The sequence below is a fragment of the Sarcophilus harrisii genome, chromosome 3, assembly GCF_902635505.1.
Source record: "Sarcophilus harrisii chromosome 3, mSarHar1.11, whole genome shotgun sequence".
Classification (NCBI taxonomy): Eukaryota; Metazoa; Chordata; class Mammalia; order Dasyuromorphia; family Dasyuridae; genus Sarcophilus; species Sarcophilus harrisii.
In genome coordinates this window covers 57758607-57783542 of record NC_045428.1, presented here as the reverse complement: position 1 = coordinate 57783542, position 24936 = coordinate 57758607, and the positions used below count along the sequence as shown (strand labels likewise).

General features: G+C 37.0%; 2 protein-coding genes across 2 annotated transcripts in view; one reads left to right on the top strand and one right to left on the bottom strand.

The window, feature by feature from the left end:
* The window catches only part of WDFY1 (WD repeat and FYVE domain containing 1), a 56424-nt gene extending 52746 nt beyond the window's left edge, over positions 1 to 3678 (bottom strand). The window contains exon 1 of the mRNA XM_031957962.1: positions 3467 to 3678. Within this exon, the coding sequence (XP_031813822.1) occupies positions 3467 to 3603 (137 nt within the window). The 5' untranslated portion in view covers positions 3604 to 3678. The remainder of the gene's footprint in view (positions 1 to 3466) is intronic.
* A 13364-nt stretch (positions 3679 to 17042) lies between these two features.
* MRPL44 (mitochondrial ribosomal protein L44) lies at positions 17043 to 24861 on the top strand. Its single transcript, XM_003766143.4, has 4 exons — positions 17043 to 17293; positions 19537 to 20005; positions 22670 to 22848; positions 24630 to 24861. Exons 1-4 carry the CDS (start codon positions 17112 to 17114, stop codon positions 24796 to 24798), a joined length of 999 nt encoding a protein of 332 aa, XP_003766191.1. The 5' UTR covers positions 17043 to 17111; the 3' UTR covers positions 24799 to 24861.
* Positions 24862 to 24936: the final 75 nt, after the last annotated feature.

Below are 24936 nucleotides of genomic sequence, written 5' to 3'. Positions count from 1 at the left end.
ATAGAGAAACTTAAATTAGTAAAGTTATTGTTAACTTATTTAAAATAAAACAATTCAACTCCTACTTGGATATCTTTTTATAGTCAACTGAAGAACTATTCAATTAGCTTTTTTTAAAAATCTGATTTAAGATTTTAAAAAAAGGTAAATGAGGGTGGGTGGAGAGGATGTGGCACTTATTATGTGGCTACATGTTATGAGAATAAACACTAAAGTGTTTAGCACATTTCCCTGGCAAAATATAAATGAAAGCTATGTAAGGAAAACTCCATTGTCTGAAGTCAACCATCTTATCAGCTTAATTATACCTAGAATTTTTTAAATGGACCCATAAGTTTCATTTTCCAAGGTAACAATGACCAATGACCCCCTCAAGTACAAAAGAATTTAATTCCTATAATCTACTGTGAATGAACACTGTTCAGTTTGAGCTGGGGAAAAAAAAGGTATTTTTATTTTAGCTAAGTTGATTAGCCCAGTGATCATAATAGGAAACAGGTGAATGCCTAGGGATAAATGCCAAACTGATTGCATAAGCTTTAAAGACAACTTCAAAAGAATAACTTACTGACAGTGGGTTACAAATCTCAATTAACATCTTTATATATAAATAATAGGGCCTTAATGAAAAGTTAATAAATGATCTTTTTAAAAAGGGAAAAACAAAAGACCACCGCACTGGTAGTCAGATATGAATTCAAATCCTAATTTTTCTACTACCAAACTTGTGACTTTAAACAAGTGAATATCTCTAGGCCTCACCCTACTCATCTGGAAAATGAGGGTGTTTTATCTGATGACCTAAAGTTCCTTCCAGTTCTTAAATGCTGTATTTTAATTTCAGAGTCCAAGGTGAGGCCTTTAAGCTCAACACAATTATTTTTACCTTTTCTTCAAATAACTTAAGTCCTTTAGCTTTTGTTTAAAAAAAAAATTCTTCTTGATAAAGAAATTAGATTTCTGGGCAATGAAACAGAAGTTGAAGCCAAAAAAGCTATATAGTTTTGAAGAAAATAGAAAGTGAATGGGAAGGAAGACTAGGCAAATGAAGAACGCCCAAGACAAAAAAGTTTAGAGGCATAGACATCAATTACTGTCAGATTTATCTTCTCTAGTTTTAAAAGGAGGATCGAAGTCAAGGGTTCACCAATGTCACCATTAGTCAATGAAACAAGAGGAGCACTATAATCAATGACAATGAGATTAAAAAGAAAAAGAGCACCAAGATACAAGTTACAAATCCCCAATGTGTAGAGTTCATTAAAAGACTGTCTTTTACTGATGCTGAGTGAAACAAGCAGAACCAGGAGATCATTATATACTTCAACAATACTATACTATATGATGACCAGTTCTAATGGACTTGGCCATCCTCAGCAATGTGATCAACCAAATCATTTCCAATGGAGCAGTAATGAACCGAACAAGCTACACCCAGCGAAAAAACTCTGGGAGATGACTAAGAACCATTACATTGAATTCCCAATCCCCTTATTTTTGCCCACCTGCATTTTTGATTTCCTTCACAGGCTAATTGTACAATATTTCAGAGTCTGATTCTTTTTGTACATCAAAATAATGGTTTGGTCATGTATACTTATTGTGTATCTAATTTATATTTTAATATATTTAACATCTACTGGTCATCTTGCCATCTGGGGGAGGGAGTGGGGGGAAGGAGGGGAAAAATTGGAACAAGAGGTTTGGCAATTGTCAATGCTGTAAAGTTACCCATAAATATAACCTGTAAATAAAAGGCTGTTAAATAAAAAATTTTTAAAAAACTGTCTTTTGTCTCAAAAAAGTGATGGCTATTTAAAACAAAAGAGAGAACATTTGAATTCAAACACGAGAATCCATGAAGTCACTGTTGTTGTTGGGCTAAGAAATAAGCACTTACGTCAAATGTTTATATAAATGTCCCTGAAAATTACATCCTGTCCTCCTTTTCAACTTAACAATCACCATAAAACATTTCTCACTATTACAGCCAGCTAATAATGCCAAATATTTAAAAATCTGCCCACAGGCAGGAACCATGAACAAAACATTTCAATGAACAAATATTGTCAAAGAACAGCTTATGTCTAAATTACGCAGCTACAATTTGGACATCCACATTCAGTTCTATCATTTTTATCTTCTTTCTCTTCCTGTCCCCTTTTCTCCCAAACAGACCTCCTCCAAATCAATCAACAAAAACTCAGTGGGTTCCTACAGAGACTTCCAAATCAATCAACAAAAACTCAGAGGGTTCCTACAGAGTGCAACTCTGAGGTTAACATACTGCCCTAATTAGCCCATTAGCAAAGACAAGACAATGCATAAATACAAGAAATTAAATAGGAATTGAATTAATTCTTTTTACTTTTTTGATCCAGATCAACTTGGAAAATTGTGGTTTGTTAATAGTGTCTTAAGAGGAGCACTACTTTTCCTGATCTTTTAGAAACCTTTTAGCCTGTTGCTGCTGTTGTTTTCAAAAAAACACCATCTATAGGCTACACGAAAACTTCATCAAAGAAATATTTAAAACAGCTTCCATTTATATTGCTCTCTTAAGGTTTGGAGAGAGCTTTAATTATATTATCTCATTACTCCTTACTTTTCCTTAACACGTCATCTCATTTCTTACTCTTTTAAGATTTGCAACGAGCTTTACCTATGTATTATCTCTTAACTCCTTACTCTATTTCTCCTTAATTTCTTTCTCGGGATTACACAGGGTATCCAAGCCAATGACAATCCTCGGAGTTTGGCCCTCGAACTGGAAAGGGCCATTTCATACAGCATCCTCCTCAATTTTCTCGCATTTGAAAAGCGAAGTTCTCAAACTTGAGAGCAAAAGGTGCCACTTCGTTAATTGCACACTGTTACTGACAAAGCTGGAATCAGGAAGCCACATCTTGCTTCCGCCTCAACCACAGGTTCTTTAATTGTAAAATGCGGATTAATAAGAGCAATTACTTCGGGTCCATCAATCAATCTCCGAGAATTGTGGCGAGGATCCAAATTAAAGCTCTCTGCAAACAAGATAAATAGGCTACCGTAAAGCGCTTGGCAAATCTAACAGGCGTTATTGTTAGCACGATCTACCTTTAAAATGGAATAAATCTGAGTAAGGAATTCAGCCCGGGGCGCCGGGAGGGGAGGGAAATGCCCGGGGGGGGGGGGGGAGAGATGCTACTGGGAGCAAGGGGAGAAGGAAAGGAGAGGACTCCAGGGGAGGGCACCCGCCAGCGGGCAAGTACCCGAGAGAAATGGAAGGGGACGGAAGAACGCGCCCGGCCCGGCTCGAGCTCGGGGGCCCCGGGAGGGAGAAGTTAGTTGCAGGACCGAGGCGTAAGCAAGTGAGCGGGGAAAAGGCTCGCGCTTGGACGCCGAGAGCGCGGCCCCAGACTGGGGGCTCAGAGCTAACGGGAGCCGGAAGCCGGGCGGCCCCGCCCCCCGCCCCGTGCTCCCCGACCTGTCCTCGCTGGCCGTGATCACGCCGTCCTCTTTGGGGATGAGGAGCGCCGCCGTGACGGCGTCCTGGTGGCCCTCGATCTTGTTGAGCAAAACCGGACGGCTGCTCTGCGGCCGCGAGTGGATTTCCGCCGCCATCTTCGCGGCGGCAGCGGCGGCGGCAGCGTCGGGAGCGACGGGAGCGTCACGGCGGCGAGCTCCCCTCCCCCTAACCGGACCGCCCGTCAGCTGACAGCCGGAGAGCCTCAGCCGTATATCCCCTAATAGCGCCGCCGCACCCTCGCCGTATTGTCCGAGAAAGCCGCGCCTCGGTAAAAGCAGGTTGAGCCAGACGCTCTTGGGGCCCAAGCTCAATATTTAGAAAACCCTATTCTTGCGGGGATCTTGTGGCAATGGCTAGTATGCCCTTCACACACCAAAAAAATAAAAAATCCAGGTATTCCAAATAGGGCAACTTTGTTACTACTTCGTCCGTGCTCTTTTAAAATAAAAGCTGAATATTTTCCCCAAACCCCCCAATCTGGGTTAAAAAAACGAGTATTTGTTGTAGTTAGAGGGGCTGGATTACTTGATAATAAATATGCAATCTTCTTAATAATTCAGGAAGCACAAGTAGAGCAATTTTATAACTAACTTATATTTAATATACCCTTTTAAAATAAACTGTACTTTCCTCTAGATTCTCAAATTAGGTTCTTTTTTTTTTTTTTAATTTAATAGCCTTTTATTTACAGGTTATATGTATGAGTAACTTTACAACATTAACAATTGCCAAACCTCTTGTTCCAATTTTTCACCTCTTACCCCCCACCCCCTCCCCCAGATGGCAGGATGACCAGTAGATGTTAAATATATTAAAATATAAATTAGATACACAATAAGTATGCATGACCAAAACGTTATTTTGCTGTACAAAAAGAATCAGACTCTGAATTATTGTACAATTAGCTTGTGAAGGAAATCAAAAATGCAGGTGGGCATAAATATAGGGATTGGGAATTCAATGTAATGGTTTCAAACTAAGTTCTTAAGAAAACTAATTACTTATTTTTATACTTAAAACCTAAAAGCAAAATAGGAACAGAAAAAAAAAATCACCTGTGCACAGCAGAACATGAAAGGATTCAAAATGAATTTCCATTTTTAGAAAGTCTATATAATATTACACAATGTGCAGAGCAGTCCATCTTTTCTTTTCCCCCAACTTTTCTTTGAAAACCACTATTTTTCTTTTCTTTAAAGTTACTCAAAATACATTTTCATATTAGCCATGCAGTAAAAATAAATAAATAAATAAATAATGAAAACGAAAATAATTTGCATTCAGAGTTCACCAGTTCTTTGAAGGTAGAATTTGTCATCATATGCCCTTTGGAATTATCTTGGATCATTAATAAGAATCTTTCACAGTTGATGATCATTAGAATATTGTTACTGTACACAGTGTTCTTTGTTCCATTCACTTCACTTCGAATCAGTTCATATGCCTTCCTTTTTTTTTTCTGAAACCACTGTCTTTCTCATTTCTTTCAGCATAAGAGTATGCCATCACAATCACCTGTTTGACAAGCTTGTTCACCTATTTCCCAATTGATGGGTACGCCCTTAATTTCCAATTCTTTGACACCAGAAAAAGACCTGTATTTTTCTACATAGGCCTTTGCTCTCTTTTGAAGTATTGCTGGGTTAAAGGGCATACACAGTTTTATAGTCCTTTGGACATAGTTCCAAATTGTTCTCTAGAATTATTTTATAATTCCACACCAGTGCATTATTTCTCCACATCTCTTCCAACATTTTTCATTTTCCTTTTCTATTTTGTTATAGACAATATGATAAAAACCAGTATTTTTTAAAGATCTTGTAGATAGAAAAGAGGAGTAACTGGATAATAATACATATGCAAAAAAAAAAAATGGTTTTAAGACCTAAAAGTAGTTCAAAAAAGGCACAAACTCGGCAACTTTGTTACTACCTATTACATTATCATACTTAATATGATAAAATTTGAAAAAAAGTGTTTGCCCTAAACCCCAGCCACCCCATTTTAACATCTTCAAAAAGCTAGTATTTATGAAGAAAACACTTAATGGGGGTTGCAGATGAGGGTGATGAGTGTTACTGGGTAATGATAGGTATTAAAAAAAATAAAACATTTTTTTAAATACAAATTCAGAAGGGCCCTCAAAATGGATGATTTGATTACTAACTTATTAAAGTTAATATGCCCTTAAAAGTATGGATCAAGCTCACAATTTCATAATCAAAGCTCTTTTTGTTCTTTGCTTATTGAAAGGTTTGTTTTTGGCACAAAGTAAGAGAGAAGTGGATCAGTAGGACAGGTTGGATACACAATATGCAGAAGCAAATAAGCTGAATAAGTTATTGTTTGATAAACCCAAAGATCCTAGTTATTAAGTAAGACAAGAATTCATTATTCAGCAAACACATTTGGAAAAACTCAAAGCAGGCTAGCACACATAAACCAGCATCTCATACTGTATAGGCTCAAAATAGGTACATGATTTTAGAAATAAAATGATATCATATCCAAATTAGTGAAACCTGGGGGGGGGAAATCACTTGTCAAATCTAAGGAAAAGGGAAGAGTTCAGGACCAAACAAGAGATAAAGAGGATCACAGGAGATAAAATGGATGAATTTGAAAATACAACATTTAAAAGGTTTTGTGCAAACAAAAAAACAATGCTGTAAACATTAGAAGAAAAACAGGAAAAAAAAATTGCATCAAATTTACAACAATAAGCATCATCTCCCAATTAATTAGAGGTCAAGAAATGTGAATAGAAACTTTTCAGAAGTCCAACCTACTAATGAAATATGAAAAATGCTCTAAATTCTTAATAGAGACTTGTAAATTTAAACACATCATCACACATCAAATTGACTTACATGGCATAAAAAAAAAAGAGGAATACTAGAGTGGATGAGGGAAAACAAGTATAAGAATACATTGTTGCAATAGTTGTGACCTAGTTCAACTATTTTGGAAAGCAATTGGGATCTATGTCCCCAAAACTATTAAATTGTGTATACCCTCAACTCATTAATATTGTTACTATACACTTAAAGAGTTCAAAGGACAAAGGATCCATATGTACAATATGTATATATTTACAGCAACTCATTTTGTGGTGGCAATTCAAAACGGAGGGGATTCTAATCAATTGGGAAATACTGGATCAAGTTATTTTGTTTTGTGTGTTGAATACTATGTTGTAACAAATAGTGGTTTCAGAAAAGGAGATGGTTTTAGAAAAACTTGGAATGCCTTATAAGAACTTAAAGTGAAGTGAGCAAAATCAGGAGAACAATTTATACAGTAATAGCAATGTTGCAAAGAAAATCAATTTTGCAAGACTTAACTAACTTAACACAATGACCAATACAATTCCAAAGATTTATGATGAAACATGCTATTTCCAGATAGAAAACTGATGGATTCAGAATACAGATTGAAGCATCTTTTTTGCTCTTTTCTTCCCCTTTTATATTTTTGTCCAAAGCTAATGTAGAAATTTGTTTTGCATAATTACATATTTGTGGAAGGTTTTATGTTTCTTGCCTTTACAATGGGTAGGGGAAAGGGAAGAAGAGAAGTAGGAACTGAAGATAATTAAAATTGAATTATCATTAAGATAAATTAAAATACAGGTTTGTGTTTATTGATGGTTGTGAAGTTTATAATAAAATTAAGTTAAAACATTCATGGTTTATTGTATTTCACATTTCATATTTATAACTAGGTCTTGCATTAGACAATTAACCCCTAGATATCCCTTTGCATTGTTCTATACAAGGAAACTTAAGTGTTGGCTCATTTCCTGTTTGGTTATTTAACTTGAGTTAACAATGATCTCTTGCAAAAACAACTTCAATTTATTCTGCATTTCTAACATCTGGGTATGTAGTTTTAACCACTAGATTCGCAATAAACACACTTGAGTTTCCAGAATTATTGAGTATTTATCCTCTGGATGGGTAAATGGATTTGGGGACAAGGGATTGGAGAGGATTTGGATTTTTTTTTTTTATCAAGTGTCTGTGTTGACATTTTTTTTTTCTCTAATTGTCTTTGTTCCTCTGTCTGGCTCTCTGAATCTAAATCTAGAAGAACTCTAACTGTGGATAAACAAAGAGAGAAAAATGTTTTGGGGCCAATTCATTTGGTGATACTTCAGAATTATAAAAAGAATTGGAAGAAATTATGTTAGGCCTCAATCTTGACTATCAATAGCATATTAATTGCTTGTTTTATTGGAGGCAGATAAAAACATTTGTCCTCAAAGGCTTTAGATGGGAAGAATTTATATTTTATCAGAGATCGAGATTCTTACTTTTTACAATTAAGAAAATGAGAAGGAAATTTATATACTTTTAGATTTCAAGCTGGAAAGAAATGTAATGGTCATCTAATACAATCCCCTCATTTTACAGATTAAAAAGGCCCCAAAAGGTGGTCATTTTTTCACTGGGAGAAAGTGTGAAAACTGATTTGAACTCAAGTCCTCAGCTACAGAGATAGGATAACAAAGGTTGTCTGACTCCAAATTAAGCCCCTTATATAACACCAAGCTGTTTCAAATATGAAATTACAAAATTATTAGACAGCCTTCCCAATAATTGAAGATATTATAAATGCTTCCCTGCTCCACAAAATAAGTGATTAATTTGTATGCTATATAAAACATTCCTGTATGTGTATAGTTCAATTTGCTTTTTTTGTTTTTACTCAAAGAGCATTCTTACGGATCACAGGTTGGTTACATTAGTGAGTAAGAACCTGAAGTTTCTGGTCTAATCTTTCTGTATTTTCTCTCCTTCAGAACTCATACTGTTAAAAAATAAAATTAAAATTAAAAAGATAGATTTTACAATGCTTTGAAAAAATACCACATGATTATTTTATGTAGAAATTCATTTATTTTTACCAACAGACTACCCACAAGCAGCAATTATTTATTTATAGATCTATTTTCATTCAATTACGTTAAAACCAATTTTTAACATTTGTTTTAAGTTTTGAGTTCCAAATTTTATCCTTCCTTCTTCTGCTCCCTTCCCCTTCCCTGAGACTGTAAGCAATCAGATTTAGATTATACATGTACAATTATGTAAAACATTTCCCTATTAATCATTGTATACAAGAAGGCTCAAATAAAAGAAAAAGAATGAAAAAGATAACGGCATAAGATCTTTCTCTGCAGGTGAATAGTATACTTCATCATGAGGCCTCTGGAATTGTCTTGGATTGTTGTATTATTAAGAATGGCTAATTCATTCATCATTCTTCTTCATACAATATTGTTGTTACTATGTATACCACTCTCCTGGTCTTGTTCACTTCACTTTGCTTCAGTTCATCTAAGTCTTTCTAGAATTTTTTGTGACCATCCTGCTTGTCACTTCTTATAGCATAATAGTCTTTTTTTTTTTGCTTTGTTTTTAATTAAAGGTTTTTATTTTCAAACATATGTACAGATAATTTTCAACATTCACCTTTGCAAAACTTTATGTCTCAATTTTTTTTCTCCCTTCATTCCTCCATCCCCTTTCCTAGACAAGTACTCCAATATTGTGTAATTCTTCTATACGTATTTCCACAATTATTATATAGAATAATATTCCATTACAATCTTATAATCACAGTTTATTTATCCATTCTCCAGTTGAAGGACACCTGTTTGGTTTCCATTTCTTAGCTAGTACAAAAAGAGCTGCTATAATTATTTTGGTACAAATAGATCCTTTTCCCTTTAAAAGAAAATGTCTTTGAGATATAGATCTAGCAATGGTTTTGCTGGTTCAAAGGATATGCACAGTTTTATAGCCCTTTGGGCATAATTCCAAATCACAAGCAGTATTTGTAATGGGGCATGGTGTCTAGTCTTTTAATTGTAAATTTTTGAAGAATACAATGTGGATCTTGACCTTGGTAAACTTTTTTCAGTGGGGACAACTCTTCAACTTGTCTATTTGCATAGTGAGAAAAGTGTGTTAAAATCTGTGAACCAAGCAGAAAACAGAATTTAATGTGATTTCCTTTTTTGGAAAAGGTCTTTCTCAGCAGGACTTGGCAGATGCTGGAGAAACATTAAATCACACCACGGAAAAAGGAAGACATCATTCTCTTCTAGACAATAGTTTAACTTAAGAGTAGTTTTTTTTTTTATTTCAGTTCAAGTTCCCTGAACTATACATACGCAGGTCAAATACTAGACCCCTGAGTCATAATTTCTCCTTGAAAGATCCTTCTATGATTTTTTCAATATATTTTTCCTCCAAAAATCATTTAAGAGACAATCTCCTTAGAACTTTAAAAAACTCCTAAGTTTCAAAACTTTATTATCTGAAATTTATTCCTGCCCTGTTTTCTATTTTGGTTTTTCTTTGTTGTTGCTGTTTGCAGACTTCATTAACATGACTCTTTTTTTCCACTGTCCTCTTCCACCCAACTTGATAAAAATCTTTTTTTTTTTTCTTCAAGGTCCAGCATTCCTGATTCATTTCTTTATTTAAGGAAGAAGTCCTGGCCTGGCTCTGTGGTTCCCACCTGGGGCACCAGGACACCATCTTACTGGACATCTTTTCCAATCTGCACAGCCCCTTGCCCACTCATAGGATGGTTCTTCTTTAGAGCTTACCATCCAACAAAATGACCTTTACACCAGACCCATCCCAGCAAATAACATCGCCTTCCCTTTTACTGAGAAAATTGAGGCCATATGAACTCAAGTCCTACATAATATGGTAGAATGGAAACGGTATATATCACAGGATGTGACAAAAGGCTGATATTGCCCACAATGGCAGACGGGGGCAGATGACACATCTAGAAGGAGGTACACATTTTCAGACCTGATCAAAGTGAGGAGGCAGGAGGAAATGACAGTGATGCAATTAAACAACCATCACAATCAACAATTCACTTTAAAAAAAGAAACAATTCTGAGGGTAGAATATTTATAAGAGAACCAATTAAACTAAATCCCTTTTTTGTGCAGCGATGAAAAGGCTCAAAGTTTGCCATAAATTGTTACAAACACCAAACAAATGGAAAGGCATGATTTTTATTAAAGCGACATCTATTTCAGAAATAAATAAATAAGAACCACCAAGGATCACTGGCAGTGGCTCAACAGTCACAGCTGCCTACTCTTGCAGCCCCCACGGATGTCTTTAATATGGACTTAGTGATTTGAATTAATCATGGATAATCACACAATCTCTTCTGCTTCCAGATTTGTCTTGATTATCAACTCCCCATTATACATTTTTGCTCTAACCTTCCAAAGCCAAAGATCATTCTTCTTGGCAGAGAAAACAGTCAAAATAAGAGTTGAACTGATCCAGTTTCCTTCCATTGTTGGAAACTATTTTTCAACTTACGCCCTTCCTCCCTCAAAGTGGTCCTTTCTCTTCTTTGATCTTTTAATTTCCCCCAAAATAACATAACAAACCTTATATTTTGTTGCCTCTCACTCAAATTCTGGCCAATTTCCTCCTTTTAGTTTCTTGACCCTAAATTTAACCAGCCCAATCTTCTGCCTCTACCTTTGAGTTCCTAGAACAATGGTGAGCATTGGGTCATCGTTCCCACTGGACTTTTCCTGCTCCTCCCTATGAACTGCTGGGTACTACTGAAAGAAGTCACCAGATCACACTGCCTGGGTTCACTACAAATTCAAGTTTTTATTTATCTGGACCATTATTAATCAGTTCAAATGAGGCCCTGTAGATATTCAGGAATCTTTTTACTCTTCCCTGATTGACTATCACATTCCCTATGACTACTATTTCAAATATTTTTCTTTTTCCTCACACCAACACCAGCCCCAAACCAATAGATGACATAATTTCTTCCTTTCCTGAAAAAATTAAGGCCATCTGAACTGGATGTCTTCAAAATCTTGATACAATGGAAAGAGCACAAAACCTGGAGTCACAAGATGTGAGTTCAAATCTCTGTTTCTTTTACTTGGGGTGAGCAATTCACTTAAACTCTTTGGCCCTCAATTCTGTCATTTATAAGCATGATCTAAGGCCCCCTTCTAAAGCTATTACTTTTATATTGAGTGTTTCAAAACCCATCTCCATCATCACCCATCTTTCTTCCTTTGTTTTAATTACTGAGAAAGAGATGGCCTTCCTCCTTTGCCAAAATTTGTCCTCAATTCCATCTCCTTCTGTACTCTATCGATCCTTCTTCCTACAAACTTCAGCCTGGATGGCTTCTTACTGTGCTTGTTAACAGGTATAGACCACACCTGTCCTAGGATTGTAGGATCTGAGCTCTAGAGTTGGAAGGGTCCTTAGAAGCCCAGACGCCATGCATTACACAAATGAGAAAACCAAACCACAGAGGACTTGCCCAAGCTAAGAGAAACTGAACACTGAAGAGCCCCTGGTGGCAGGGCCACTGTTCTTTCTCACATACTCTTAGACATCTTTAAAAAACAAAGCAGCTCACTTCCCTATGAATTCTTTCCCTAGAAATCACTTCTGATTTTTACTAACAAATTCCTGGAAAGAATTGTCTACACATTCTTTCTCTATTTCCAAATCACTCACTTCTGAAACCCTTATAATCTGACTTCTGATCCTACAATTATATTGGAATTTCTCCACTGGACCGGACCATCGGTTTCTTAACTGCTAAACTTTATGAAATTTTTTATTCCAGATCTCACTTTCCCTCACTGCCATTATTCCTGAATTTCCTCCTACCTGTCTTACTTTGCAGTCTACTTTGCTGAAACGTCATCCATATCTCACTCATCCATTCCCAATACAGTTATTATCAGAAGATGACTGCCAAATCATGTATTCCAGCCCATTTCTCTAATGAATATTGGTCCTTCATCTCTAACTGCTTCAGAGACATCTCTGCCCATATGTCCTATTAACATCTCAAAGTCAGAATGTTCAAATTGAAACCCTTTTTTCTCCTAAATTTTCTTCTCCCAAAGAAGCTTCCCTATTTCTATAAAAAGCATTATCATCTACCTAGTGACTCAGATTCATACACATTCAATATACCCTTGACTCTTCTCTCTGTAATCCACTCCCATAGAGTCATTGGCTAATTCTTGTTAATTGTACTTACATAAATTCTGGCAACCACCCTATCTCAATCCCAGATCATCTTTCACTTGAATATGTAAAAAACACCTACTTCCAAGCTCTCCCTTCTCTTAATTTATTTTCCACACAGCTGCCCAAATATTTTCCCTAAGGCATATGCCACCCCTCAACTCAAAAACTTTCAGTGTCTCCCTAGTGCTCCCCAGAACAGAAAGGTGAATGCTGTCTCTGAAGCCTGAGAGTTGTGGTTTGAGTGCCTGCTTATCTTGGCTAAGCCACTTAAACTGAGTTTATTTGTCTGTAAAATGAAAGGACTGGATTCAGTGACTTCAGATCCTTGTGGTTGCAAATCAATGATTCTTCACAATCTCTATTTTCCAGCCAAGCTAGAGCTCAAAGAGGAGGTGGCTGTTCCTTCAGTTCATCTCTTGCCTCTCCGGCTTCTCAGGGGCTCTTTCTCCATGCTTGGAACTCTCTTCCTTCTTATCCCTTCCTCCTTCCTTCATGGGCTTCAGACTTGTTAAATTGGGTTAAAGTCCAGTTCAGGTGCCGCCTCTTCTGTACAGCTTTCCTTTATCTTTCCAGCTCTTAAAAACTGCCTGTGGATACTTATCTGGGAACATTTGGGGTTAAGAGGTAACTAGGTGGCAAAGTCAGACTCAGTGTCCTTTTCTGTAAATTAGGCAGAGTAACAGCACCTACATCAGAGAGGCGTTGTAAGGATCAGATGAAACAAAACTCAAGCATTCTGCAAAGTTTAAAGAGCTGTTAATGCTAGCTATCATTATTAAAATCATATAAGTTTCATTAGGAGTAGTTTTGGTTTTTGTCTTTTGTTTCTCCTCAATCTTGCACATAAAAGATGTGCATAAACATATGCAATTCTTCTATACATATTTACACATTTACCATGCTGGACAAGAAAGATCAAAAAGGAATAAAAAAAAGAGAAAGAAAACAAAATGCAAACAAACAACAAGAAAAAGGGAAAATACTGTTGAGATCCACATTGAGTCCCATAGTCCCAATTAAATGTATACTCAGAGTTCTGTGAATTTTCAAAAGGGCATAGGATAAAGGTTACAAATAGTTAATATGCTTCCAATTCAAAACATGATTTATGTTGGAGGGGATGTGGAAAAACTGGGACACTGATACATTGTTGGTGGAGTTGTGAACGAATCCAATCATTCTGGAGAGCAATCTGGAATTATGCCCAAAAAGTTACCAAACTATGCATACCCTTTGACCCAGCAGTGCTACTACTGGGCTTATACCCCAAGGAGATACTAAAGAAGGAAAAGGGACCTGTATGTGCCAAAATGTTTGTGGCAGCCCTGTTTGTAGGCTAGAAGCTGGAAAATGAATGGATGCCCATCAATTGGAGAATGGTTGGGTAAATTGTGGTATATGAATGTTATGGAATATTATTGTTCTGTAAGAAATGACCAGCAGGATGAATACAGAGAGACTTGGAGAGACTTACATGAACTGATGCTAAGTGAAATGAGCAGAACCAAGAGATCATTATATACATCAACAACAATACTGTATGAAGATGTATTCTGATGGAAGTGGATTTCTTTGACAAAAAGACCTAATTCAGTTTCAATTGATCAATGATGGACAGAAGCAGCTACACCCAAAGGAAAAAAAAAAAAAAAACAACACTGGGAAATGAATGTAAACTGCTTGCATTTTGGTTCTTCTTCCTGGGTTATATCTACCTTCTGAATCCAATTCTCCCTGTGCAACAAGAAAACTGTTTGGTTCTGCACACATATATTGTATCTAGGATATACTATGACATATTCAACATATATAGGACTGCTTGCCATCTAGGGGTGGGGGTGGAGGGTGGGAGGGAAAAATCAGAACAGAAGTGAGTGCAAGGGATAATGTAAAAAAAAAAAAAATTACCCTGGCATGGGTTATGTCAATAAAAAGTTATTAAAATAAAAAAACTAAAAAAACATGATTTATTAGCTCACATATTCTCCTTATCTTGTGTGTACTTCTTTAAAAAGATTTTTAAAGGTTGTTTTTGATAGAATTAATTGATCCTCTTAGTATATTTCAGGAGTCACTGTGATGTTGGTTGGTCCTAAGGGCAGGACAAAGGTTGTCAAGGGAGCTTCCCAGAGGTGTTCTTTCCAACACAAAACACTGGCTGTAGAAGCAGTTAATCTTGTCAGTTACTATGCTGTTACCAAGGGTGGCTTCAGCTATGCAAAGGGCGAAATATAACTTGTTAGCAGCTTGTCTGCTAACGTGGTGGCTGTTTGCATGTCCCTGAAATCAGAACAGGACTCAAACGCTGATAATCAAAGATTTCCTTCTTCATTTGTTTCCAATATGCCCCCAATACTGAAATTAATACAATGACAATTAAAGAATAACTAATGCAAATAAGTGGAAGAGTTAAAAGGCAGCATGGTACTGTAGATTGGGCAATGGAATTAAAAACAGGAAGCCCTGTGTTCAAATTCTGATTCAAAATCTTATTAGTGAAGTAAGTTAGTAAAGGGCAAGTCACTTAACTGCCTCAGTTTCCACATCTGTAAAATAAGATGATGAGCTATCTGGCCTTTAAGGTCCCTTCAAACATTTAATCTACGATATTAAATAAAAGTCTAACAAAAATAGGGTAATTAGAAAAGAAACAAGTCTTTATTTAGCACCTCATATATGCCAGGAAGTGGGATAGATTTTAGCAAAAATATTTCTACATGTTTAATTGGAGACAGCTCTCATCAGTTCTCATTGATTTTTATTACTATCTCTATGCTGTTGATTCCCAGATCTACCTGCACCAATGTCTCTCCTGAGCTTCAATCTTGTATCTTCAACTGCCTTTCAGCCCTCTAGAATGGGATGTCCAGTAGATATCTTAAATTCAATATATCTAAAACCAAACTCATTATCTTTCTCCTCAATCTCCATCCCCCTCCTGGTTATTGATTGATATTAATTGATTGACTTTGCAGTGGAGATATCAAAAAAAAAAAAAACAGTAATGGAAGTTATGAAGAAGAAAAAAAGATATGGATATGTGGATCTGGAATTATCTGCATAGAGACAACAATTGACCTATGGGAATTGACGAGATCTCTCCGGAAGAGTATCTGGGAAGAAAGGGCTAGGATGGAGCCCTGGTGGGATCCTTATACCAAACAAGACATGAACGATGATCCTGAAAAGAAAACTAAGACATAGGAAAAGAAACCTCAAAGCATTCTATTGAAATAAGCAGCACCAATGTGAATGGTCTTGTGTTGGAGAGAGCCATCTACACCCAGAGAGAGGACTATGGGAACTGAATCTGGATCTCAACATGGTATTTTCACTTTTTGTTGTTGTTATTTGCTTGCATTTTATTTTCTTTCTCATTTTTCCTCCTTTTTCGACCTTTCTTGTGCAACATGGTAAATGTGGAAATAGGTATATAAGCAATGCATGTTTAGTATATATTGGATTACTTGCCTTTTGGGCTGGGGGAAGGGAGGGAGAAAAAAATTGGAACACAAGGTTTTGCAAGAGTGAATGTTGAAAACTACGCATGTTTTGAAAATAAAAAGTTTATTAAAAAATTTTTAAAGGAATTTAAAAAAAAAGAAAAATCAGGATCTTACATAAAGTGGTGCATTATTAGGTATAGCACTAGATTTGCTGTAGGAAAGCCCTTTGTTTGAATGCGCCTCAGAATGTTTAACAGCTATGTGACTGAGCAAGTCATTCAATCTGACAGCTTTAGTTTCCTCATCTGTAAAAAGGTGAAAATGACAGCATTTATTTCTCAAGGTTGTTCTTGAGGATAAAATAAGCTTTTAATTTTTTAAATTTGATTTTTAAAAATTTACATCTATTATATGTATTATATATGTAAAAATAATTCTATTTAATTTTACATTTTCAAAATGAAATTAAAAATAAGCTTTGCAACCTTAAAGCACCATCAATGCTAGCAGTTTACTTCAGATCTGTAAGTTTAGGGTTAGATTCAAAATATTTTTCACCAGCTGAACAAAGTCTGGTAATAGATATGTTTAAGTGATCGAGGGAAAGCGGACAAGTTCTTTGTCCTGAAGCAGTAGAAGCACTTTAATTGGGAACACGTGGAGGTATGTATACAAAAGGCAGGGGGCAGTTTCCTGCCCCGGGACTGGTCATCCGAGCAGCTCTAGCTCTGGCTGACTGATGATGCATCAAGCTAAACAGCCAGCAGAGGGAGGAAAGAAGGGAGAACCAGGCCCCGCCCACGAGAGGCTGCCTCGTCTCCTCCCGCCCCTAAGGAGAGAGATCGGCAGGTTTAGCCCCGCCCCAAGGATTATTTAGCCCCGCCCCCACTCCCTCCCCGCCCCAAGGATTATTTAGCTCCGCCCCTACAAGTTAGGTCCCACCAGCAGGGCATCCCCTCACGCAACGTCCCTAGCGGAGGCTCCGCCCCCAATTTAGGAAGCGGGGACTGGTGTGAACGTTGCACCGTCCCGACCCACTTCCTTCCTCTCCTTCTTCCCTCCTTCCGCTCACGCTGGTACATCATGGCGTCTGGACTGGTACGGCTACTTGTCCGGGGGCCCCGCGGCTTCCTGCAAGCTTCAGCCGCTCCGGAGCCCATTCTGCAGAGCCGGGGCATCAAGGGCGGCTTCCGCGCTGCTCTCCGCTTCCAGAAAGAGAGAGAGCGACGGCAGCTGCTCCGCTGCCCCCCGCCTCCCGTGCGCCGGTAGGTTCGGGGCCTCGATGATTGACCGGGTTGCGTTCGTCTGTGCGCATGCGCGGGGCGGGGCTAACCCGTGGCCTTCCCCACCCCCACCCCGCATAACAGTGGCTAGAGAGCCTCTGCAGTCACTTTTCTTTAGCGGAGTAGAAGTGACGTTAGAGGTCAGGCGGATTAGACTCTTATTTTGACAGATGGGGAAACTGAGGCTCTGTGAGAAAAAGGGACTTGGTTAAAAAGGGGGAAAGGAGGAAGAAAACAGAAGGGGAGAAGCATTTATTCAGTGTCAGCAGCCAGGGCACTGCCAAGCATTTACAGCATTGATTTACGGGATCCCCACAACAGCCCCGGGAGGGTGCTGTGAGCCCGCTTTGTAGTGGAAGAAACTGAGGCGGGCAGCAGTCACGTGACTCCCCCAAGTCACTGAGCTCCCAGTTGTTCACGGTTGACGTAAGCTAGGCGGGAAGGTCCTTGAAGCCTTTGCTTCATTCTTGTCCCTATCAAGTAGGGCGCTGCCTGGCACAAATGGTGCTTAATAAATGTGCATTGATTGAGCTAGTATTAAAGCTCCCCAAATCCCCCGCTTATCCCAGCTTATCATCTCCTTAAGTTCATGATAATTTATTAAAATAAAATTATTAAATAAATTTATTTAAAATAATTTATTAAAATAAATTATGCAATAAAATATAATATTGACTAAAAGGCACATTCTTTGCGCATGTTTAACTTATATTGGATTACTTGCTTTGGGAGGAGAGAAAGAAAATTTGTAGTTGTTGAAAACTATCTTTCCTGAGAACAGGAGGCTTATTTGGGGAAAATCTTAGAAACCTGGCAAAGACCTTCTGTCATTTGGTCTGACCCTCATTTAATAGGTAAAAGTAGTTTACTCAGAGGAGTTGCATGATGGGAATGTCATGGTGCTGGGTGAGCCAGAAAAAGACAATGGGGGAAGGGGAATGGCATACTTTGAAAACTTCATGGATTAGAGGAGATAGAGAATCTTTTTTTTTGTTTGTTTGTTTACCTTTACTTATATTTCCAATGTTTAGGACAATTCATGGCACATAATAAACATTTAATAAAGGCTTGATGACTTACTGACAAAACAACCATATCTAATAATATGTCACATTTTTCTCCCTTTTTACTCCATTTTCACGAAGTGGAAAGAACTGTTTTTTAATCATCAGTTTTCCAGGACAAAAATTAGTCATTACAATTAATCTGAAGTCAACTGCATTTTAGTATTATTTTTGTTTACATCGTCATAATTATTTTATTCATATATGTATATATGTTTTGTGCTATTTTCTTTTTTTTTTTTTTCTTTTTATAACTTTTTATTGACAGAACCCATGCCAGGGTAATTTTTTTACAACATTATCCCTTGCACTCACTTATGTTCCGATTTTTCCCTCCCACCCTCCAATCCCTCCCCTAGATGGCAAGCAGTCCTATACATGTTAAATATGTCGTAGTATATCCTAGATACAATGTATGTGTGCAGATCCAAACAGTTTTCTTGTTGCACAGGGAGAATTGGATTCAGAAGGTAAAAATAACCCGGGAAGAGAAACAAGAATGCAAACAGTTTACATTCATTTCCCAGTGTTTTTCCGTTGGGTGTAGCTGCTTCTGTCCATCATTGATCAATTGAAGCTGAATTAGGTCCTTTGTCAAAGAAATCCACTTCCATCAGATTACATCCTCATACAGTATCGTTGTTGACATATATAATGATCTCCTGCTTCTGCTCATTTCACTCAGCATCAGTTCGTGTAAGTCTCTCCAAGACTTTCTGTATTCATCCTGCTGGTCATTTCTTACAGAACAGTAATATTCTATAACATTCATATACCACAATTTACCCAACCATTCTCCAATTGATGGGCATCAATTCATTTTCCAGTTTCTAACCACTACAAAAAGGGCTGCCACAAACATTTTGGCACATACAGGTCCCTTTCCCTTCTTTAGTGAGATAGAGATTCTTGGTAAAATCTAGAGCTTCTAAATTAAGAAGGAGTTGGCAGATTGTAGCTACCTTTCAAAGAAAATTTAGTCATCTAAATTTCTAAAAATTATGACTTTTATTCAGTCTGATTCATGTTTTGAGAAAAAAGGACCTAGAAGTAGGAATAGCAATTTTTCTAGTTATTTCTTGTAATTGGAGAAGTGAGGACATTTGATAAAAAGAAAATTATGCTTTTGATTATTCTTACTGTTCTTTTTTGCATTTTCAGTTCAGAGAAGCCCAACTGGGACTATCATGCAGAAATCCAGGCATTCTGTCATCGACTACATGAAGACTTTTCTTTAGACCTTCTCAAAACTGCTTTTGTTAACAGATGTTACATTGAAAGTGAGGAAGCCAGGCGACAGAAACTGGGAGTAGGCAAAGAAGCTGTGGCTCTCAACCTTAGAGATAATCAAGAACTCTCAGAACAAGGGAGAGCCTTTTCACAGACATGTCTCACACAGCTCCTTGGAGATGCATACCCAAACCTGCCCTCAGAAGGCACACAAGCAATTGTGAATTTTCTTACCAGTGAGGACATTGTGTGTCACGTAGCCAGAAACTTGGCAGTGGAGCAATTAACTCTAAGTGCAGAATTTCCAGTCCCCGAGACAGTACTCCAACAGACTTTCTTTGCCGTAATAGGAGTGTTGTTGCAAAGCAGTGGGCCTTTGAAAGCATCGCTTTTTGTCAGGGTATGTAATTATACGTTACTCGTGCTTTTGAGGTTGAGTTTATTTAAACAGCTACACTTTCAAATCACACATTACTCATAATTTATTGTTTGTGAAGATACTTGGATGATTTAAAAAGACTATTCTCAAAACCGGGTGTAAACAGCAAGAAAAATCAAGAGCAATGGATTTGTTCTTTAGTTTTCATTTTTTGTTTCTGTTAAAATGGTAGACCGACTCATGAGCCACAACTAGCTCTCCTTAGAACTATCTACCCAAATAAGCACAAGCCCCATTCAATTTGGTAAATATTTATTAGTTGGAAATTGTGGCAGTGATGAGTCATTTCAGTCGTCCAACTCTTCATAACCCTATATGGATTTTTTTTTTTTAGCAAAGAGACTGGAGTGTTTTGTCCTTTCCTTCTCCAGCTCCTTTTACAGATGAGGAAGTGAGGTAAACAGAGTTAAGTGACTTGTCCAGGGTCACACAGCTAGTAAGGATCTGAGATTAAATTCGAACTCATGATCCTAAACCTGGGGATGGCGCCACCTACCTGCCTTCCACCATTGTACATTACGCACAATATCAATATATGGAGATTTGGTAATCCAATTTTGGTAACCTCTTTTTGGTAACCTCTTGGTAACCTCTTTTCATTGACCCACTTATTCAAGTGATATTTGATTTAAACAAACAATAGCAACACAATGCCATTTGTTTCGCAAGAATCTTTGGAGATATGCTGCAATATGAGTTTGACTTAGCTCAGTGTTGTTATTTAGATAATAAATTATTACACATATTTATAAAGCATATCTACGTATAATAACAACTGGCATTTATATAGCAGGAGACTCTGATTTGTTTATCCAGCCTTGGTATCTCCTGAACTCCAGGACCGGCCTGTCATATATTACTATGGTTATTTAAGCAACATGTCTGGTTGAATAAATTGCTTTAACTATTAAGTAAATGTTTTGCTAGTTACTATAGAGTGCATAGGTGTTCCCTTTTCATTTAAATAGATAATAATAGATTAATAAAAATTAATAATATATATTAAAAGAATGAACATTGGCATTCTTCTTGGATTATTCATCCTTGTTTGTGAAGCTCCAAAGTAGTTTTTTTTTTTTTTTAATCAAGTCCTTGGTAAGGTGATTATTTTTTCAGTTAGCTATTTTGATCATCCTTAAAAGGTAAATAAAAGCTGCTGAAATATATAAAGGAAATAATTAAGTGATTAATAAATCTGGGACTATCTTACATTTGCTACATATCAGTGGAGGTTATTAACTTGTAATCTCAGAAATATTTTATCTTTATATAATATAAGCCAGATCTGAACAAGGGACAACACAGGTCATACTTGATGTCTATGAAATCTGGGTTTGAAGCTGGCCTTTGGTGATGCTTTTGTGATTCAGGGGAATCAGTCAGCCTATTTGAGCCTCATCTTTCTCATTTGTAAAGTGGGACACCTGTCTCACAGGGTAGTTGTAATAATCAAAGAAAGATAATATATGTAAGGAGATTTAATTTTTTTAAAATTTAAATAGTATTGTATTTTTCAGTTACATGGAAAAGATAGTTTTCAGCATTCATTTTTGTAAGATTTTGAGTTCCAAAATTTTTTCTCCCTTTGCCTTCTCCCTCCCTAAAGACAGAAAGCAATACATGTACAGTCATTTTAAACATTTTCATACTAATCATTTTGTGAAACAAAAACCAAAAGGGAGAAGAACCATAAAAAAGAATAACCACCCCACACACACACCCTCACCCCCAGAAAAGGGTAAAAATAGTATGCTTTGATCCACATTCAGTTTCCATAGTTCTTTCTCTGGATGTAGATGGCATTTTCTCTCCCAAGTTTATTGGAATTGTCTTGGATTATTGTATTGTTCAGAGAAAAGCTAAGTCTGTCAATTGTATACAACGTTCTCTTGGTTCTACTCATTTCATTCAGCATCAGTTCATGTAGGTCTCTCCAGACCTCTCTGAAATCATCCTGCTGATCGTTTCTTATAGAACAATAATATTCCATAACATTCATATACCATCACTTATTCAGCCATTCTCCAACTGATGGGCATCCACTCAGTTTCTAGTTCTTTGCCACTATAAAAAGGGCTGCTGCACACATTTTTGCATGTGTGGATCCTTTCCCCTTCTCTGATGTCTTTGGGATACAGACGTAGTAGAGACACTGTTGGATCAGTGGATAATTTGATAATCACAAATTAATATGGCTTTGGGCACAGTTCTGAATTGCTTTCCAGAATGGCTGGATCAATTCATAATTCCACCAATAATGCATTAGTGTCCCAGTTTTTCCACCACCCCTCCAACATATATCATTATCTTTTCCTGTCATCATAGCAGTCTGAGAGCTGTGATATGGTACTTCAGAGTTGTTTTAATTTATAGTAAATGCTGTTACTAAATTGAACAGACTATTCACATTTTTTGGTTGCCCTGTAGTTTTTATAAGGAGTATGGGATGAAATACGTAATTCTTTGGGAGTTGGATTTTTTTTTTTATTCTATGGGAACTTTGTTTTTAAAGAAGTATGATCTAGTTCATGCAGTAGGAACCAAAATGGTAACATCATTAGAATTGTGAATGATTTTTTTTTTTCCCCATCTATCTAATATTTATAATGTTATCTTTATCTGCAGGACTTCTTAATTACACAGATGACTGGAAAAGAACTTTTTGAGATGTGGAACGTTGTAAATCCCATGGGACTACTAGTTGATGAGCTGACGAAAAGGAATATTTCTGCTCCTGAATCTAGAATTACCAGGCAGTCTGGAAGCAGCACAGTGTTACCACTGTATTTTGTTGGTTTATACTGGTTAGTAAAATTTACATTTTATTTTATGGTATTGTTTGCAAATTTTAACAAAATTACATTGAAAGATATTTATTGTGATTATTCCAGAGAAAGCTTCTTAAATCCTACTTTTTGGTAGATATCACTTTGTAATCTGCATGACCTTTGGCTTCGGAAACATGATCTGTTTATTTGTAGCTTCTGTTAATTTTACTACAGAATGCTGAGTTTGTAAGGGATATGATGACCAACCTAAGAGATTGTCCAAAAACTTTCAGGTCTGACATATATTTGCTGTATTAATTGACCCCCACTCTGCTCTTGCTATTTAACTGTTGTAACTGAGAGGTACCTGGGTTTAAACATTCATTTCCTCATGGCTGTGATTCAGCTACAGAAGGGAGGACTACTCTCAATGCTCATTTCAAATTTGGGAAATTTTTGTGGGTTTTTTTTTTTTTTTACACTTTGAAAAGTCAACTTATACACTGATAACACCATCATTAAACTTTATGAGAATGTAAATAAAAAAGATATCTTTTTTTAAAAACCTTAAATACATTGTTAATCTATAAAGTCTCCCTCTGATTCTCAGTTATGATACAGAAATTTCCTTATAGATTCTTAAAGATGATAGTGGGTCCTACCAAGCCATATAGGGTTCAGTTAGGTCCTGGACTGTGTTTGTTGTCCAGGGGACTAGCTTAGCTAAGCTACAGGAGGCTTACTGTGCTTTTCAGCCACAGTGATTCTAGAAAACCCTTTACCAAATTGTAGAGGGTTATTATCTGCATCCATGGAGATGGTGCCAGCCTACATAAATGAAATTACAGATTTTTGAAATTTATCTGTTTATTTACTGTGCTCTAGTTCCCTTGCTCCTTTACATGCCTTTGTTTTAGTTTGGCTTAAATTTTGTTTTTTTAAATTTGCAAGGCACTTGGGGTTAAGTGCCTTGTCCAGGGTCACACAGCTAGGAAGAAATTAAGTGTCTGAAGTAGGATTTGAACTCAGATCCTCCTGACTTCAGGACTGTTGCTCTATTTACTGCGCCACCTAGCTGCCTCCTGTTGGGTTTAAATTTGAATGTCCATTAGTCTTAGCCTTAACATAAATTAAGGCAGTGTTGCTAAATTAATACAATTGTTTTAATGTCTAGAAAGCAAGTTCTGTAACAGTTCTTTAACTGGAATGGATCTGAATAGGAACCAGCAGCAAAGCCTAGTCCAGTGATAGTTCAATAGTTCAAAAGATGTTTTTATACTGAAGTTGATGCAGAATCCATTACAGGCCATAGTTGTTTCTGTGGAGTTGTCTCAGTCCTAACTGACCCTTGTGATCCTATTTGGGGTTTTCTCACTAGGGTACTTGGCAATCATTGTCTTCTCTGTTTTTTTTTTTTTTTTACACGTGAGGAAACCAAAGCTAATAGGGTTAAGTGACTGACTTGCTCAGGGTTCACACTGCTCGTGTCTGATGAATCTTCCTTACTCCAGGTCTAGCACTTTATTATTGAACTACCTCGCTACCCAATCTAAAAGTATCAAGATTAAAAAATCAAAGTCCCCTTCAGTGCAGGTTTATTTTACCTTTTATGTATCCCATTGACAATTTGGTAAAGCCTTAGGGACACCTCAAAATCATGTTTTTTAAATATGTAGATTACAGAGACAACCAACCAATTCTATTGAAATATAGTTACCAAAATGTTAAAACAAGTTCCTGGACCATCTCCAGATAGCAGTGAGAAGATGTATCTACTGCCTGCACACTGACATTTAATGGTTGTTTTTACTTTCTAGTGAAAAGAAACTGATTGCAGAAGGACCTGGTGAAACAGTGCTGGTTGCAGAAGAAGAAGCTGCTCGGGTGGCCCTGAGGAAACTTTATGGATTGGCTGAGAATAGACGACCTTGGGACTATTCCAAACCCAGTGAAAAATTAATGGAAAAAGTTACTGCTTTGAGTTAACTGGCCAAAAGCATGTTAGCACTTGAACTCACGCAAAAAAAAAAAAAAAAAAAAAAAAAGAGAGAGAGAGAGAGAGAGAAACTTCAAAGTGACTTGGAAAATATGATGCCAGTTCCCAGATTTCTCAGAGACATCTTC